This window comes from Schistocerca piceifrons, chromosome 8 (assembly GCF_021461385.2).
Source record: "Schistocerca piceifrons isolate TAMUIC-IGC-003096 chromosome 8, iqSchPice1.1, whole genome shotgun sequence".
Classification (NCBI taxonomy): Eukaryota; Metazoa; Arthropoda; class Insecta; order Orthoptera; family Acrididae; genus Schistocerca; species Schistocerca piceifrons.
The window spans coordinates 368143030-368161735 of record NC_060145.1 but is presented as its reverse complement, the minus strand read 5'-3'; the positions used below and the strand labels follow the sequence as shown (position 1 = coordinate 368161735).

General features: G+C 36.5%; 1 protein-coding gene across 1 annotated transcript in view; it reads left to right on the top strand.

Annotated features, from left to right (window-relative positions):
- The window catches only part of LOC124711350, an 86038-nt gene extending 67967 nt beyond the window's left edge, over positions 1 to 18071 (top strand). Inside the window, exons 6-9 of the mRNA XM_047241388.1 lie at positions 3450 to 3586; positions 4303 to 4368; positions 4470 to 4630; positions 9232 to 18071. Of these exons, the coding sequence (XP_047097344.1) occupies positions 3450 to 3586; positions 4303 to 4368; positions 4470 to 4630; positions 9232 to 10300 (1433 nt within the window). The 3' untranslated portion in view covers positions 10301 to 18071. The remainder of the gene's footprint in view (positions 1 to 3449; positions 3587 to 4302; positions 4369 to 4469; positions 4631 to 9231) is intronic.
- The last annotated feature ends 635 nt before the right edge of the window (positions 18072 to 18706 follow it).

Sequence of the window (18706 nt, the reverse complement as noted above, 5' to 3'; positions counted from 1 at the left end):
CTTACCCCTCGTGAGATAAGCCTTTACATCCTTACATTTGTCCTCTAGCCATCCCTGCTTAGCCATTTTGCACTTCCTGTCAATCTCATTTTTGAGATGTTTGTATTCCTTTTTGCCTACTTCACTTACCGCATTTTTGTATTTTCTCCTTTCATCAATAAAATTCAGTATCTCTTCTGTTACCCAAGGATTTCTACTAGCCCTCGTCTTTATACTTATTTGATCCTCTGCTGCCTTCACTATTTCATTCCTCAAAGCTATCCATTCTTCTTCTACTGTATTTCTTTCCCCCATTCCTGTCAATTGTTCCCTTATGCTCTCCCTGAAACTGTACAACCTCTGGTTCCTTCAGTTTATCCAGGTCTCATCTCCTTAAATTCCCACCTTTTTGCAGTTTCTTCAGTTTCAATCTGCAGTTCATAACCAATAGATTGGAGTCAGAGTCCACATCTGCCCCCTGGAAATGTCTTACAATGTAAAACCTGGTTCCTAAATCTCTGTCTTACCATTATATAATCTATCTGAAACCTTTTTAGTATCTCCAGGGTTCTTCCATGTATACAACGTTCTTTCATGCTTCTTGAAGCAAGTGTTAGCTATGATTAAGTTATGCTCTGTGCAAAATTCTACCAGGTGGCTTCCTCTTTCATTTCTTAGCCCCAATCAATATTCACCTACTACGTTTCCTTGTCTTCCTTTTCCTACTGTTGAATTCCAGTCACCCATGACTATTAAATTTTCGTCTCCCTTCACTACCTGAATAATTTCTTTTATCTCATCATACATTTCTTCAATTTCTTTATCATCTGCAGAGCTAGTTGGCATATAAACTTGTACTACTGTAGTAGGCGTGGGCTTCGTGTCTATCTTGGCCACAATAATGCGTCCACTATGCTGTTTGTAGTAGCTTACCCGCATTCCTATTTTTTTTATTCATTATTAAACCTACTCCTGCATTACCCCTATTTGACTATGTATTTATAACCCTGTATTCGCCTGACCAAAAGTCTTGTTCCTCCTGCCACCGAACTTCACTAATTCCCACTATATCTAACTTTAACCTATCCCTTTCCCTTTTTAAATTTTCTAACCTACCTGCCCGATTAAGGGATCTGACATTCCACGCTCCGATCCATAGAACGCCAGTTTTCTTTCTCCTGATAACGACGTCCTCTTGAGTAGTCCTCGCCCGGAGAACCGAATGGGGGACTATTTTACCCCCGGAATATTTTACCCAAGAGGACGCCATCATCATTTAACCATACAGTAAAGCTGCATGCCCTCAGGAAAAATTACGGTTGTAGTTTCCCCTTACTTTCAGCCGTTCGCAGTACCAGCACAGCAAGGCCGTTTTGGTTAGTGTTACAAGGCCAAATCAGTCAATCATCCAGACTGTTGCCCCTGCAACTACTGAAAAATCTGCTGCCCCTCTTCAGGAACCACACGTTTGTCTGGCCTCTCAACAGATACCCCTCCGTTGTGGTTGCATCCACGGTACGGCTATCTGTATTGTTGAGGCACACAAGCCTCCCCACCAATGGCAAGGTCCATGGTTCATGGGGGGGGATGTGTAGGTGTAATAGCTAAACTAATTTTGGCAGTGGTCTGAGTGGAATCTGACTGCTCTAAATAGTCTGAAATGTCCCATCCAATTCATCTAGCTCTGCGATGGTAGTCGATGAGGAGGTCAGTGATTATTAAATTGCTGGTTGCTTCAGGGTATGGTGGTACACTTGTGAAAACTGTATTTTCCATACTTGCTCTGCAGAGGAACAAGACTGCTAATGAACTTGAGTAACTAAGCTGTGCTAGCAATGAAAATCTTTGCAAAATTTACAGATATTAGTGTTTCTTAGGCTGTGGGGGAGCAAGAAAGGAATGTGTAAGTTGACAGGGATGAAGGAAGTACTAGAAAAATGGAAGCAAGTTGAGTTAAAACAAATCCTATACAGCAATTATGTCATTGTATACGTACTTAATCTTTGTTTCTCACATCAAGTGATCATTGTATTTAGTAGCTGGTTGCCCGATTTGATCATTATTTGCTACAGTGACACAAATGTTCCCTTCTGTTTTATATCACTATACTGTTAACTTAAATTTTATGAGCTTGGATATTTCTTACATAAAATACCTCTTATTACAATTGAGAAATCATTAATGCATATGTCCATGGATGTGTGTCCTATATGTTGATTTTGGTCTTGTGTTTGCCCTTTAATTTATGATACTCCTGTAAGGTCTTATGATAACAGTTGTTGATGGGAAAGGAGAAATAATGTTTGCCAGTATCTCAGTGTTCAAACTATTTTTTTTATAGTGTTTCCACACTGTATTGGCTCAGAATATGAGTTGTAATGTAGGCTATGTATACTACGGGGAACAATGAATATCATACAGGACACTGCCCATATCTGGTATCGATGGATTTATGTGAAATGAGTACAATGTGGGTGTTTTTTGAAGAATGGAAGAAAAAGTTTAGTTTAGGAATAGAGTTCAATGGACACACATCCATGATGATAATAGGAGAAAACAGCAATAATTCTCCTGTATGATTTTATCAATTTCGTTTCTTCCATTGAGTAGATTCCATTCTTAAACTGAGAATGTAGAAGATCTACAAAATACTCGTGTGTTGTTGTGGTCCTCAGTCTGAAGATTGTTTGATGCAGTAATTTTGTTTCCCAAATAGTGTTAATTATACAGCTGCCATACTATATTCATTGGACTTAGCAGTCACAGATTTCTGTAGGCTTGGCAGTAGGTGAATGTAAGAAGGTAGATCCACATGATTTGCATAGTTTCACCAGTATTGTTCTAGCATTTGCAAAGTAATCGATAGGAAGAATCCCTTTGGCATCTCAGAAAACAGTGACTGTACCCAACACCAGCAGCAATAATAATAATAATAATAATAATAATAATAATAATAATAATAATTTGTGTGGCCCAGCAGTCTTGTGCAAATCTTTCAGTTGGACGCTGCTTTGACCTGTATGGGTTACAGCACTTAATTATTTATCCTCATTGAAAAGTAGAGGGAAACAGAGAATAATTGATAGAAAGTAGACCTTTTAGAACATATAATTTTATTATACATATTTCACACTTCTTGTCAGCTGCTGGTCTCAGGATGTTATTTTTTTGTTCCGTGAAATTTCACAATCTTTTTATTTCCGTCTTTATGCAATTGATGTCCGTGTGACATGTTCTTTCATTTTTGTAAAGTTAAAAATTCTGCACTTAGCAATAACTGCCTGATTATATATTCAAAGTTTGCTTTACGTACAATACGTGGAATGTGGAATAAGTATTAGATGTATTATTTATACTTATTATGAGTGACAATAGTATTCTGCAGAAGATGAAGATGTTCAGTATGGTTACCTTACATTTTATGAATATGCACAGAGTTCGAAGATAATTATGAATCTTCATTATTCCAGGAGAAAAACCTTACAAGTGCCTCTACTGTGAGAAATGTTTCTCTGACAAGGGAGCTTGCAACTCCCACATTAGAGTACATACTCGTGAAGAAACATGTAGTTGTCCATACTGTGGGCAGACCTTCTCAAAGAAACAGGTTTGTAGAAAACCTTCATGTACTGTATTATAAACTGAATAAATTGCATAGTCCTTCTTAAGTGCTTAATGAAACATAGGCAAAACTGAATAATTAGAAATAGCTAGCAGTTTCACAGAGAGATTGCTATGGTCTAACTGTAGAACATACTCCATGTGTACCTATCTTCAGGTTTCTCTTGAATTGTATGTGGAAAGTCATTACTAATGCTTCAGAAGTGAATGGTACCTACTATATTAGTACTGACACATTTAATTTTCTGTGTAATGTAACTCTCCACTTATCAGACAGTGTTCATGAGGGTGGACAGCTGTAAAACAAAGTAGTGTGTTCTAAAACACAACCATGAATACTCTTTTAAAAGGTCCAGATGTCATGCAATTTCTGAAGTTCTGTTGTATAACTGTTACTCTCCATGCATGTGCATGCAAATAAATTTGTTTTCTGTTTATTGTGCAACATCTCTGGAGGAGCTTACTAACTGTGCCGACATCTCAGATCTTGTGGGTGTTAATCTGTTATATGACTGTATATCTCCTAAGCATGTGGTGGTCTCTTATCCTTCTTTCATTTTAATTAGTCCTTAACTTTGCTGCATTATTACTAATACATTCAAAGATTTTTTTCTGAAAGTGGGTAGCTGGACTCCATTTGCATGTTAGCTGTATTGTTGTGAAGGTCATTTGACTTGAAATAACTATGCTATTTGATTTCAGAAACTGAAGTACCATATCCGGAAACACACTGGGGAAGGTTTAATGACTTGCGAGATATGCAATAAAGTAAGATAATATATTGTTACAGATTTATTTTTGTGTGGATTAAACATAATTAAAGAAAATTAATCAAATTCATTTATTTCCACATATTTGCTATATTCCAGACATTCACAAATAGTTTTGCACTAAAAGAGCATCGTGTCATCCACAATCGGCAGACCCAAATCCTATGCCAGCAGTGTGGAAAGGGATTCAACAGTGAAAAATACCTCCAACGACATGTGGCCATAGTGCATGAGCCGACAAAACTTTTTGCTTGTCCTTTGTAAGTACAACTTTTTCCTTGTTTTAAAAATGTTGTTGCCACCCTTGCTGCCTACAGCTCCCTTCACTTCTTTCACTAAGATACTGAACTAACCAAATCTTCCCTTCATGGAATTCCAAATTTAATTTTCCTCTGCTTTGCCTAAATTGCTTCTTTTGAAGGGACATGGCTTATTTCCTTATCCGATCCAGACGTATTCTGTCTTTTTAAATCTAACAGTAATTCCTTCAGACTTTAACTGCACTAATGAAAATCAATATTATTTATTTACAAAACACTTCTTAATCGTAAAATTTGAAATTGTGATTAGGTGAAATGTTATTCTCGGTAAAGTACCTTAACACAAAATACAAAATTGTGGTAGGTTTTCTGCAGGGTATTTCATGTACACTGCATGCACTGAATCTGGCATTGCATGGGAAACAATGCAGTGGATCTAGACTCGGAGGGCCGCATGTAGTCTCGCCTCTTTCTTGGTCCCTGGCAGATTATGTAACAGTTTCAACCATTCTAGATTAATTAAGAGCTGATTGGAAAGCAGTTCAAGAAAATCTTCGTCATTTACCTTGTCAGTAGCATTTACTCAAACAGCATTTCAGGTATTGTTACTACTTGCCTCCCGCATTTTGGTTCCCCCTGCAATGCAACACACAGTGCTAGTGAAGTATGTGGAGCACCCTGTGTTTTGAATTTTGATTCAGAGCTGAAGGAGTTCTGAATTATGTTACAAGTTCTGCATTGTGTATTGTGCCTAAATAAAGATTGTGTATTAGTGTATTTCATTCAATTATAGATAGATAGCCTTGGCTCACAACTCCAGATTTGCAGATTGTAAAGTGTTTTATTACATCTCCCTTAGCTTATGCAGACAAAGATGTTTACATTTGCTTCCAGACATATATGATTCAGCAAATGGCCTTTCTTGACAAAATATTGTGTTATATCATGAATGCTGAAGTTGATTTTTCCAGCTGGGGCTACAAGGAATAATCAGATGAAGTGTTATAGTGATTGGAACACTGTACTTCTTTTCATGAGGAGTGGCTTTCAGATATGCACAACAAATCCTTTTCTTTTCTCATCCTTGTCTAATCGAAACTAGTAATCTTCCCATGGTAGTGCATTACTAGTATTATTTCTCCAGAATTTGTGCTGCTTTCAGGTGAAGTTTGGTTCTCAGCAGCTAGCATACAAAATTGTGTAACTATAATGGGTACAGGTATACTAACTTCTTGTCAGTATGTGATTTACATCATTCTGTGGGCAAGTAGTAAATACAGATACATCAAGAATACAGAATATTCTTTAATCACATACCAGTAATACATTACCAAGAACTGTTCTTAAAATGCAACACTGCAGACACAATTTAATTTTGATGTCCTATGATGCATTAATGTACATTATCATAACTGTAGGTAACTTCTGTAATTTATGTGACCAGATATCAATTCTGTGGATTTCATTTTGTAGGGGCATTAACACACCAGTGTATTCAGAGTTGGGAAAAGAAAGATCATGTTGTGCAGTTCAGGGAGTGCAAATTTTGGTGCCTCATAGATCTAAATAACTTCGATGCAGATGAGCCATACATTTTGAACAATTTACCTAAGAAATTGTGAAGCAATTTTCTTCCTTGTGTGGTAGTGGTCTCCATGTATGATATTCTTCCATACTTTTGTTAAATTCTGCACATGTGAGCATCAGTTTTAGTTTTGTTAGCAGTGTTTGCCCTCGTTTCATTCTTAACCACATTAACACTAATTTGCCTTAGCATTGAATTAAAACATTTTTGTGGCTGACATTTTATGGGCTGTTAATAAGCCAGAAGAACAATTACACAAAACTTAGTAGGAAAGTTTTGCAGTACAGCTCCATTTACATTACTTTTTGCAGGGATTTCCCTTACTTTGATTCCCCGTGAAAACATTTATGAAATCAATTTGCCAAGTAGCTGTCGTTAGCTCTCAGTCCCCATCCAGCAACTGCTGAAATTCACCTGTAGATACCCTTTCACTTACCACATGGAGTGCGAGTAGGTTTGTAAATACTAATGAAACACATCTGTGGGGGCAGAAAGGGAGAGGAGAGAAGCCAAAAAGGGGAAATGACTATGTAGATGTGCTGGGAAGGGAAGGGAAGGGGAGGGGGATGGGTGAGAGGCTGAAGTGGGGTCAGGGAATGGAATAGGGCAAGTGAAAAACAAGGACTAGTGAACGTTGAGGTCAAAGGAGTTACAGGACTGAAGGTTAGGTTGCAGGGAAAGTTCTCACATGTGTAATTTCAGAAAAGCTGGTGTTGTTGGTTAAGGATCTAAATGGCATGAGCTGTGAAGCATACATTGAAGTCAGCACACCATGTGGTGCAGCATGCTTGGCAACTGCATGGTCCAACTGTCTCTTGGCCACTGCTTGTAGATGGCAATTTATGCAGATGGACAGCTTGTTAGTTGTCGTGCCCGCGTAGAATGCTGCACAATCTTTTTAGCTAATTTGACAGACTTCTTGGCTGCTTTCAAAAGGGGCCCTGCCTCTGATGGGATAGAAAATGCTATTTTTTACATAAGTGGAGTATATGGTCATGGGAGGATGTGTCGGACAGTTCCTGCAACTATGCCTTTGACACAGATATCAGACATTGGGTAAGCAAGCAGTTCATTGCCACATGGCTTATAGCCCTGTAAAAGACCTAGATGCAAGATGTGTCCCATACATGCTCCCACTACTGCTTACTGCAGTCATCTGCCCTCCCCTGCCACACCACCACACTACACTACACTAAACTACACTATTCCATACCCCATCAAAGGCAGGGCGACATGTGAAAGCAGTCATGTAGCTTATCAAGTAAGATGCAACCACTGTGCTGTTTTATATGTAAAAATAGAAGCATTACTTCCAAATCACAGTGACCAGTTAAAAATGTTGCACCATGCTGAGCTGGGGTAGGAGATAATTATCCTATCATTTCCCAGTGGCACTTTTGTTGTACCTTATGCTGTGTGGTTCAACCAGAATTTTGTCATTGATTGACAGGAGTTAACCGATGTCTGTCAAGCCACCTAATGTCTTTGAACAAAATTTTTCTTAATGACACACAAATACTGGCGTTTCCAGAACATGAAGTCTCTTAATTTGTTGATAACCACCCAAACAAAAAGCTATTCATGTTTGAAATATAAGTTTGTGAAGGCAGTTAGGTTAATCATTACCTTTGATAATAATGATTTCTATATGTGTAATGTATCTGCTGGAATGCTTCCATCTTGGCTATTTGTCTGCTGTTACTTCCCGAGTTTCCGTGTGCCGGACCGAGACCCGAACTCGGGACCTTTGCCTTTCGCAGGCAAGTGCTCTACCAACTGAGCTACCCAAGCACGACTGATGCCCCGTCTTCACAGCTTTACTTCTGCCAATACCTCATCTCCTACTTTCCAAACAGTTTTAATCTCCCAGGAAGTTTCATATCAGCGCACACTCCGCTGCAGAGTGAAAATCTCATTCTGGAAACATCCCCCAGGCTGTGGCTAAGCCATGTCTCTGCAATATCCTTTCTTTCAGGAGTGCTTGTTCTGCAAGGTTCGCAGGAGAGCTTCTGTAAAGTTTGGAAGGTAGGAGACGAGGTACTGGCAGAAGTAAAGCTGTGAGGACGGGGCGTGAGTCGTGCTTGGGTAGCTCAGTTGGTAGAGCACTTGACCGCGAAAGGCAAAGGTCCAGAGTTCACATCTCGGTCCGGCACACAGTTTTAATCTGCTAGGAAGTTTCATATCAGCACACATTCTGCTGCAGAGTGAAAATCTCATTCAAGAATGAACTAGTATTGTTTCATTGTATCATAAATTGTACTTTAAATTTCTGTTTCCAGTCACAACACTGTAGCCATGCAGATGTCAAGTACAGTAATTGTTATGTTTTTGGCTACATCTAAAATTGGACCCTCTTTACTTACCCTCCAGTTCACAAAATACTTGCACATGTAACACACGCATATTGGCCTCTCCCAAGAATTGTAATTCCCTTTTCGACCCTTTTTATCTTTGAAGCAGGTGAATGTGTTCTTTGACAGCCTTTTGTGTGGATCTAGTTTTTCACACATACCACACTGCTCCCAAAACAGTAAAAATACAAAAGCTATAATGCCTAACTCCGTTGATGAAAAAATATTACTCTAAGGCTCAACAGCACAACTTAATTGCAAAGACTGAAAAACACAAACTATTGGCATGTAGCACCAAATGCTTTTGTTTGCTAATGGCATGGCGACAGGGTGCATTATACCTGCAGACTGAAAGGTGATGTGGGAGGGGAATCAAATTTGTCACTGACATCTGTGTAGCTACAGCATTGTGTCAACTTCGGTGCATTAAATGTCAGTAACTAATTATTGTAATCATTCTGTAAGATTTTGTAGGTATTCTTTTGTGACAGTTTCTAAATTATATATACTGTGTATGCTAATGTTGCCATAATTTTAACACCGGAACATCTTCAATTTTCTTACTACAGAGAACCGAATATATTACCATGTCATTCGACATGACTGTAAAACTCGTATAAAATCTTTGCTTTTTAAATTGACTGATATATTTTCTCTGTATTTAGGTGCCCTAAGGTGTTTTCACAGCACGGTCGTCTTAAGGCACATCTGATGACACATACTGGTGTGAAGCACATGAAGTGTCTGTTATGTGAGAAAGCTTACTCTGTTCGGAAGTCATTACGCAGACATTTATTGGAAAAGCATCAAGTTTCACCAGAACACCCACAGTATAAAAACTGCTTCTATGCAATGTCGGCTGCAGAAGCGGGCTTACTTATTCCAGAGGGAGCAGGTCCATTTGTGCCCCCTGATGATGATTCCACCAGTCAGTCAAAGGATGATGAAGATTATCATCCAAAGAAACCACCACCTCGTAAATTCCCCCGAAAAACACCTGGCAGGAAAGGACCAGGAAGAAGAGGTGTATCAAAGGGCTCTGCAGCGTTTGAAGTGTATAACTCGCAGGAGGGTGGTTCACCGTTGGGTGAAGTAGGTGAAGTGAAGAGGACCCGTAGAAAATATAACACAAAAAAGAGGCAGAGAGAAGCAGCAGAGGCAGCTGCCTTGGCGGCTGCTGCTGCAGAGGGAGGTGTCACTGCTACAACAACATCTGACTGTGCCATTCCTGCCCTGTTGGATACAGAACCTGTAAGTCCATCATCAACAGATGGACCAGCTAGGAGAACACGCCAGAAGTCATCTCCGAAAGTAGCACCACCGTTGATTTTTCATATGGACTCCAGCAGCAGTGCAGATGAAGCTCCTAATTCTCCTCCTCCACTTAAAAGAAAGGTGGGTAGGCCTCCCAAACGTCAACAGCCATCTACAGCACAGATGAAGAAACTCCAATTGGCAGGCAAAAAGAAACGCAGGGTGGAAGCAATTGTGGAGATTCTTCAGAAGACTAGCAGTTCTCCAAGTAGTGCAAGTCCTAGGGAAGAGGAGGAAGACCGAAGCTTAAAAGGCTCAGAAATTAAATCTGAGTCCACAGGTAGAACTTATCGAGACCCTGACAGTGACGATGCGCCAGTCTTGGCCAAAATTTTGCCTCTTAATTGTCCTCAGAAGCAAAGAAAAAGCTCATTTGAATCTCAGCCTAGTGTTTTCAGGGAGGAGGACAAGATGTGTTAGTTTAGAATCTTTAAATAATACAATGCCAAATGATAGCATAAAAATTTTTGTTTCGGCAGACATTTTTAAACATCTTTTTGTATTCTACCCAAAAATTTCTTAAATGAGTCTTTTCTTGTGAATGTTCATAAGAAATTATTGTGATGTTTATCTTTGTCCCTGTTCAGAGAAGTTTGTTATGGACAGGTGACATGGTTGTGAAAATTTCTTTGCCATTATGAGCAGAGTGCATATTTGTCAGATACAGTAGTAATGAGAAAACAGACAGGTGCCAGTTACTATCCAAAGCATTTATAGTAAAGATGTTTGCATTATTTCATTGTAGGATATATTGCTTATTCTGATATATTTAGGAGGCTGCTGTTTGTTTTTATGCTTATTTTTTGTTTTCAGAAACTGGGAAATGGAACTATTTTGTAGCAGATTTAAAGCTGTTAATTTATATATTGCTTGCATTATATGTCATTTAAGTACATATCCTGTGTAGTAATACCTTTCAGGTACTTAAGGATTTTGTTAAAATATTTGACTGATTATCTTTGAAATTTGTCACTTAATGTCTAACAGTTATTACAAAGTAATACAGAACTGAAACTATCACTGCCACTAGAGATTGATGATAATTAATTCTGCATAAGTAAAATGTGTGAGCAGAAGTTGGGTGGAGCACTGGTCACGTTCTAAAACTTTTAGTTGTCAAAGGACAGAGAAATTCCAGTTTACATAGATGAAATAATTAGAGAGTTTATCATTAACTGTTCTTTGTAACTTTCTCAATAATAACAGAAATCATTCATAATTTGAGGGAACACAGCTCAGAATGGGAGTGTACTTTTCTAGACAAAGCAACGCTGACAGTGCATAGCCAGTTTATAGGGAGGCGGGAGAGGGTGGGGGGAGGGAAAGCTTGTGCAGTAATGAGTTACTTGTGTACAGTTCATTTTGCAGGGTCTTTTTACTATCATCCTGGTCATACCACCTCTGTAAAGCATCAGTTAAGTTGTGATTGTCTTCATCAGTTTTTCATTTATTTTCTTTATTTTGTTGCTACTTCTCACGACTGAAATACATAACTTGCAGAGCAATTTGATGAAGTAAAATTGGCCTTCATAGTTACACAACATTGTGACATCAGAAAATATTACTTGGGTAGAACCTTATTCTTTTGTGTCCGGCTGTTAGTGAAGTGGGAAGTGACTATTTTCTGTTTAACTGGAATTTTTACTTCCTCTGTTAGAGATAGTAATACATTTTAACATTTTATTGTTGTTTCCACATTTTTCTATAACTCCCAGTAAATTGTGGGGTATTTCCTGTGTTCTCTTGACATGAATCTGATGGGGAAACAGTTACAACTTAGTGGTTCACCTCGTAAGAAAAGAACAAAGTTTTTTTAAATATTGAGTTTGTAAATTGCTTTATTACAGTACATGAGTAACCCTTCTGTGCAGTGCTGTAGAAATAATTTTATTGCTGAATTAATCAGCATAGTTTAAAAGATTCGAGCATTTTTTATTTAATGCGTCAGTGCATTATTTAAAAGTAATGTGTATGATGCGGGGAAATGTTTCTGCCAGGTTTAAATTCTCTTTATTATTGTTACAGACATTTAAAATAAGACTGTTGCATTTGTAATACAAGTAAGGCATGATTATATAGTCTCTGTTGTCTTATGTCATATACTTATAGTATTGTGGATGTCTATGTAAAATATGCATATGCACCATATTGGTTTGTTAGCATCTTCACACTCCTCCCTGAAAGCAGGACAAAATACTTACGATCTTCAATAAGCAATGACATATTTATTTTATATGGATCACTCATTGTGCTATTATTTTAAGGCTCACACACACTGTCTCCCATTTGTGTGTGGAAATATTAAATGTTTTGTACAATCCTGGCAATGGATGAAATAGTATTTGGCAAGCAAATTCTGTTATACTTGAAAGAGATAACGTTTTGGACAGAAATTGGCATAAAACTGCTCAGTTAGAAACTTGTATGTGGTTGTATGTGCTTGTGTGTGATCATATCTTTGTTTTATTAGCCACAAATATCAGGCAGCGTGTGATGTATTTCAAGAGGGCTCGGAACAGTAATATCAATTACATCAATATTTACGTGATATTTTTTTAATGCCCTAAGAATTAGCAGTAATACCATGTGTTAAGTGAAGTGGTATAATCTCAAAAATCTACTCGAAATTATCTTGTGGAACAGACAGTAGTCATAACAACAAAAGAGGAGGAAAATCATTTCATTTAAGACTTTCTGTATGCAATATTAGGAAAAATCAATTCTGACATTTGAATGTCAAAAATAATTTTTGTATATTCTGGTCGATTGTAAAAAAATAACTTCCTAAATAATACATTCCCCTGGTATAGTAGTTTCTAAAATTTCAATTTTAGGTAAGGCTAGGAATATTCGTATTTAGGAGGAAATTGTATTGATAGTTTTTTTTAAATGTTGGTATCTTTGTGACTTCACAAAATCTGATTTTGGCAACAGATATTTTGGTATATGTGAGTGAACTGTATTAATGATGAAAACATTGTATTATCTTTGTATATCTATCTTTCCATTCTAAAATATGTACGGCCCTTAGATGTGTTGACCAGTATTTGTAAGAGGTAATATGTACATGATGCTCACCAAATGACTACTCTTCTCTACTTATTATAATGTAATTCATACCAAATTATAGTTTCATGTAGTTTATGCTCGAAGAACTAAACAGTGTTCTTTACTGCAGTAAATTGGTATATACGTTTGTGACTGTAAATCATCATCTCATTCACAATGAGCAGCTTTTCTGTACCTCGATTTTGTGCCAGCAAATACTGGGAAGAATGCAGGGAAGGAAGAATGAGCCTCCATCTTAAGATCAGAATGTAGCTTTTTTTCAAAGATATTAGCATCATTTACATATTTTCCTCACAGTAAATTTATAGAAATAATGAATTTTGTGTGGAATGATTGTTTTTGTTCTCACCTTTTCCCCAATTTCTTTTGTTATACTGTCATTGGTTTGTTTACTCAGAGATAAAGTTAATATATCAAGTGACATTTAGTTTCATCGCAGAAACTCATTGAATCAAATGTATCATTCTTTTTTTAAATATATTCATGTAAATGCTGTTTTTTTTTCCAGTGTGTATAAATGAACAGGGGTACAGCTAGCGCATAAGCACATTACTTTTAATGTTATGTTTTAGACTCTTATGGCTAAGTATAATTTAACCCAGTCGGCTTTCCATTTTCCCCCTTTTTAAGTGTATCATATCACTTAAGAACTGTTCATTAGTTATTAGTGTATGTATGTTTCATACATTCTCTTATATTGTATATTGTGGCTCATGTAGGTCCAAGAAGTGCTGGTAATTTTGCATAATGCTTATTAGTATTGTAAATTATATTCTATTGTATGTTTCCTGCTGTATGTCATTTTCAGTATACATATTGTGCTAGCACAAATAGGAAACATATGCTGTAAAGTGCAGTTCTATTGACAGTCATTGTGCATACTTGACATCTGTGTGAACTTATTACAGTTTCTCTCTTAGCTTTTCATTACTAAAGCCATGAGTTGCATTTGCAGTTCTGTGCTATTTAGAAACTAGTAATGGTCATTTTTTAATCATTTGAACAGTATTGGGGAAATGGGGATTTCTGTGCAAATGACTTACCAAAGTAGCAATTATTATTAGTTTTGCAAATATATTACAGCACTAAAGCTTCTGTCAGCTTACCCTATATTTTTACTGAAAGATACATTCAGCTTGAATCATTATAGTTCACATGAAGCAGGCTTTTACTGTTTAGTGTTGTGTGATAGGCAGGTAGGCAGCCTTCTTGGAACTAAAATGACTGCAGGTATTCAACCATTTATAATAGAAACTAACAAGGTATTTTTAACACTACAGATACAATTGACTGATGTTTACATAATAACCGGGTATATTTTATAAATACAATTTGTTACCAACAGAATGCAGGTCTATTTCAGCAATACACTCACACACAGGTATTTTATGATATATGCAAGGTGGCTACTGTGTTTATCTGTCTGACCTCTTTACAGCAGAATATATTGGTTTTTGTAGAGTTGTTGTTGGTTCTGTTGATACTTTAACTGTTCAGTTGGCTGACAAAATACATGGATGAATAATATATATTTAGATATATAAGATAGTGTTGTTTATACAAGAGTATACAGCTATAACTGTGTTACTGATTCACCGATTCATTGAAAGACACAGCAACTCATAGAAGAGTTGTCACAGTTTTCTTGCTTCATTGTTATAGTACCAGACCAATTTCACGTGTATTTATGAATTCTCAGAAGTATCTGACTTATTTGTGTGGTGAAACAGTTTGGTTACTGACAGGATTGAATTTATCAGAAGTAATGAGACACAGAAGAGAGTACTATTTTTTGATGTTGATATTTAAATAAATAGTACAGTAAATGACATGTTTGAGAAATATTTCTTGTTACTTCTGATAAATACCTTTGTTCTTACACTCACAGTGAGATGAAGTGGTTAGATTCTGTTATTTAAAAATATATTTATATGTACGTGTATATATATACCTCATGTTACCTGCTCACCAGGTAACTTACGCATTGTGATATCAAACGTTCATTGGAACGATTCTTGCAATGTACTTCCTGCAGTATAAATAAGTTTATTTGCAGCTATATTATGACATTGTTTTAAAGTCAGCCCATTCTGAACAGGATGCCAGGTCCATAATCATATATTACAGTTACATGCCAATACATAGAAGGCGGCAGGTGCAGTTTATACACAGGCTTTGCTGATTTATATTGTTACAGAGATAAAGTGTAGTGTGACTGACCTTTTTATCTTGTAACAGTATTGAGCATAAAGGAGAAAGTGAATGTTGTCATCCAGCAATAATATTTATAAGAGAAGATTTTTGATACTTTATTGGATTTCAGCTGTGACTTTTTGCAAGGCTGTTGTTCTGATAGTATGAATTTAGTGACAGGCATTTGTAAGTAACTATTTTATTTACAGGACTTTAATATTGCTATACCATAGATAGTTTTACATGTTGTTTGAATATCATAGTAAGCACTTAGTGACGAAATGGGTTTTTTAATCACGGGGTTGTTATATTACAGATCAGCATATCCTGTGTTTTACATCTGTTGCCTGCAAAATATTTTATATATTGTATATAGCATTCAATGTAGATAAATATATATAGATCTATATTTATACATGTGCATTTCTATGCTAATAACTGTTCATTTATAAGGAAAGAGGCTGGATAAACATAGTGGTCACCTTATTCTGGATATATTATTTTGTTGACAGTTAACACATTGCAGTTTTTCTTAACATGAACTGTTTCTACCTCAAGCCATACAGATATACCAATAGATTATAAAGCCAAGTAAATAAATGAATGATTGTTTTTATTCTTGTTATTGTGTATCTTTTTGTGCATTGTGCATAAGCCATTATGTAAATCATTGTCATCACATTTTCCCTGTGCTATGCTGCAGGTGAAATATTTTCATCCCATTTATTCATGTGTCTTACTGTTAATCTTTTTTGATATTACTGTGTTTTTATGGACAGAAGACAGCTGATTTTGCAGCTGTATTTGGTTTCATAAATTCATAAATGGGTTCCTCTTTTTCTGGAGCTCATTTTCACATTTTTTATTTAATGTATAGTAAAGCTAAAGTGTAAACTTTTACAACCAAAAATTATTTCATTATTGGGAACACCTAAAAGCATTTAATACACATAGAATATGTAAGTTTGGCAGAAAGTAGTTTTACTGTGGGAACAGCTGAGGATTGATGAGTTCTTTATGTGCGATTTCTTGAGAGACTACATAAAGTTGACTAGTTTTGTTGAAGTAGTACACCTGAACTGCTAGACTGGTCACTTAAAATAGCCATAAAAATATGAGTAACTAAATTTTTTTGTGTACACTATTTGATTATTCTTTCTTCTCTTCACTGAATTGGCATTACTACTTGAATGTTAAAAATTATTGCTTAATTTCCTGTCTGACGGCTGTCTTCTGCCTTTAACTCTTTTTCCCACCCCACCTTCCTTTTGTTTGCATTTCATAAACATTGTTGCAGACAGTATCTAAAGTCTGAAGTTTTGGAGTTGTGCACATAAATTTTCCATTTTTGTCTTATTTTATATTTTTTCTAGTCTTTTGCCTCAGTCTGAAGTGAAGCAAAAGTTTGGGATCTGGACTGTGATACATATGTAAGAAATTATTCATAAGAATAATATTTGAGTATGTTGTTGCTTCATTCCTATTCATGAATTGTGGTAGCAATTTTTCTCTTTAACTGTCAAAAGTCTCTTGTTTTTTTGAATATTGATAGTTGTGTTACTGTTTAGTATGCCATTCACGTGAAGAGAGGTATCTCTCAGAGTTTAAAAATCATATTTTTATGGTCACCAAATGACAGACAACAATGTCAAAGAATTCTACTTTTGCTTTATCATGTGGACGTGGGTGCCCACAAACATCTCTCGTGGGCTGGTATGGGGGGGACTGCAGGACTCTATAATTGTAATTTTTTTATATGAAGTACAAGTTACACAGCAACTGGTAAAGCACTGCAGTCAGGCATGTAGTGCTACAATTGGCTAAATGAAAGCTTTAGTGGAATTTTGGGAAATAACTTCCAGAAGTGTATGAGGAATAAAAACTCTGTACACTAGATTCCAGGAGGAAGCAAATGCCCCCTCTTGCCACCTCCCTGGAGGTTAGCTTAAAGAAATATTCTGCACCTAAAACAAATAGTGTGCCTCACAACTTTGGTGTCATTGATTCACTATACTTTCATGTTTCTTGTAGAGGAACCTTTTGCTCCCTGTCACTTCCCCTCCCTTCTCTTTCCTTCCATTTTTTGCTGTTTACACCCATACACACCGCTGATATTTGTATTCTGTGAAACTCTGCAAACAAACATTATTCCATAATTGTTTAGAATTTTCTTGTAAATTTTTGTCAGCTGTCAATTTAAAATTCTAAATATACCTGTTGATATGCAATAAATATAAATTATAATTTCATACCACAACCTGATTTAATGTGCAGAAGCTTCTTTGGATTTAAGCATGGTCATAATTTACTGAAGTATTTTTTTTTTAATATATATTTACCATGGTGGATTTATCATATTATTGGGACTGCTTCCCGTAACTGTACTCGTTGAGGCCTTCAAAGGTTTAGGTTGATTACACTCCCCTGCCCTCTGCCCCCACCCCCCCCACCCCAAATGCTTCCTGTGTGTAAAGAAAGTATTATACTTTGACGTTTCTGTTTGGTGTATCGCTCAATGGTGGAGTTCTGTTAACTTTTTATTTGTTCTGGTGGGATTGTATTTCAAGAAGTGAAGATAAATAAGTACAAAATCTGTAACAAAACATTTTTCTTAATACTAATGTGAGTATATGGTATGTTCTTCTATTTCATGGTCTCTTATTACATATTTGCAGAATATATGTATATGTTATATGTGAAATCAGCTTCTGTCTTTTGCATAATATATTGCAACAACATGTTCTACAAAGTGCCAGTATGAGTGGGTAGGGAAAATGTATAAAATTTTATTGTTGTAAGTTTATTTTTCTTATTGTAGTTATGTTTTATTGTTTTTCCCTCAGTGTATGAAATTGAAATCTTCAAGTATTAAAAGGTCATCTTCTAAATGTCATAATTGGCATTGAATATTTACAGAAAAATAAATGTAGTCAACAAAATGAAACTGTGTTATATTTCTGACCTTCACATTTTTTTTAATGCAGCAGGGTGTGTTGATAGGATAAAATAATAACCACCATCCCTCCCCCTTCCATCACGCCCCCCCCCCCCCCCCTCTCTCTCTCTCTCTCTCTCTCTCTCTCTCTCTCTCTCTCTCTCTCTGTGTGTCTGTGTGTGTGTGTGTGTGTGTGTGTGTGTGTGTGTGTGTGTGTGTGTGTGTGTAAATTGAAAAATTAGTCATTGGATAGAGACAATGTTATCAAGAGTTTTAATCATTAAAATTAGGAGGCTGGACAACAAAGTTGACTTGACGTATTTCTGCCTTTGGTCTTCCAGCATCAGGTAAAATTTACATCTTCTCATCTTGTGCTATGAAGCACCTAGTAATATAAACTACTTAAGCATTGTAACTTCACTGGTAAAGTCTCACACACAGGTAGTGCAGGATGGTTATGCCCTAATCTTTCCTGCATTCAGTTTGGTTGTAGTACGTGGAAGTTATGAAGAGAGCATCATTGTGCCTCCTCAAGCCAAGAAGTTACAACAATGAGTTATTCAAATGATAAATTAATTATAATATTGCAATATTGTGTCAGTTAATCTCATAGTGGGCTGTTGTGTGTA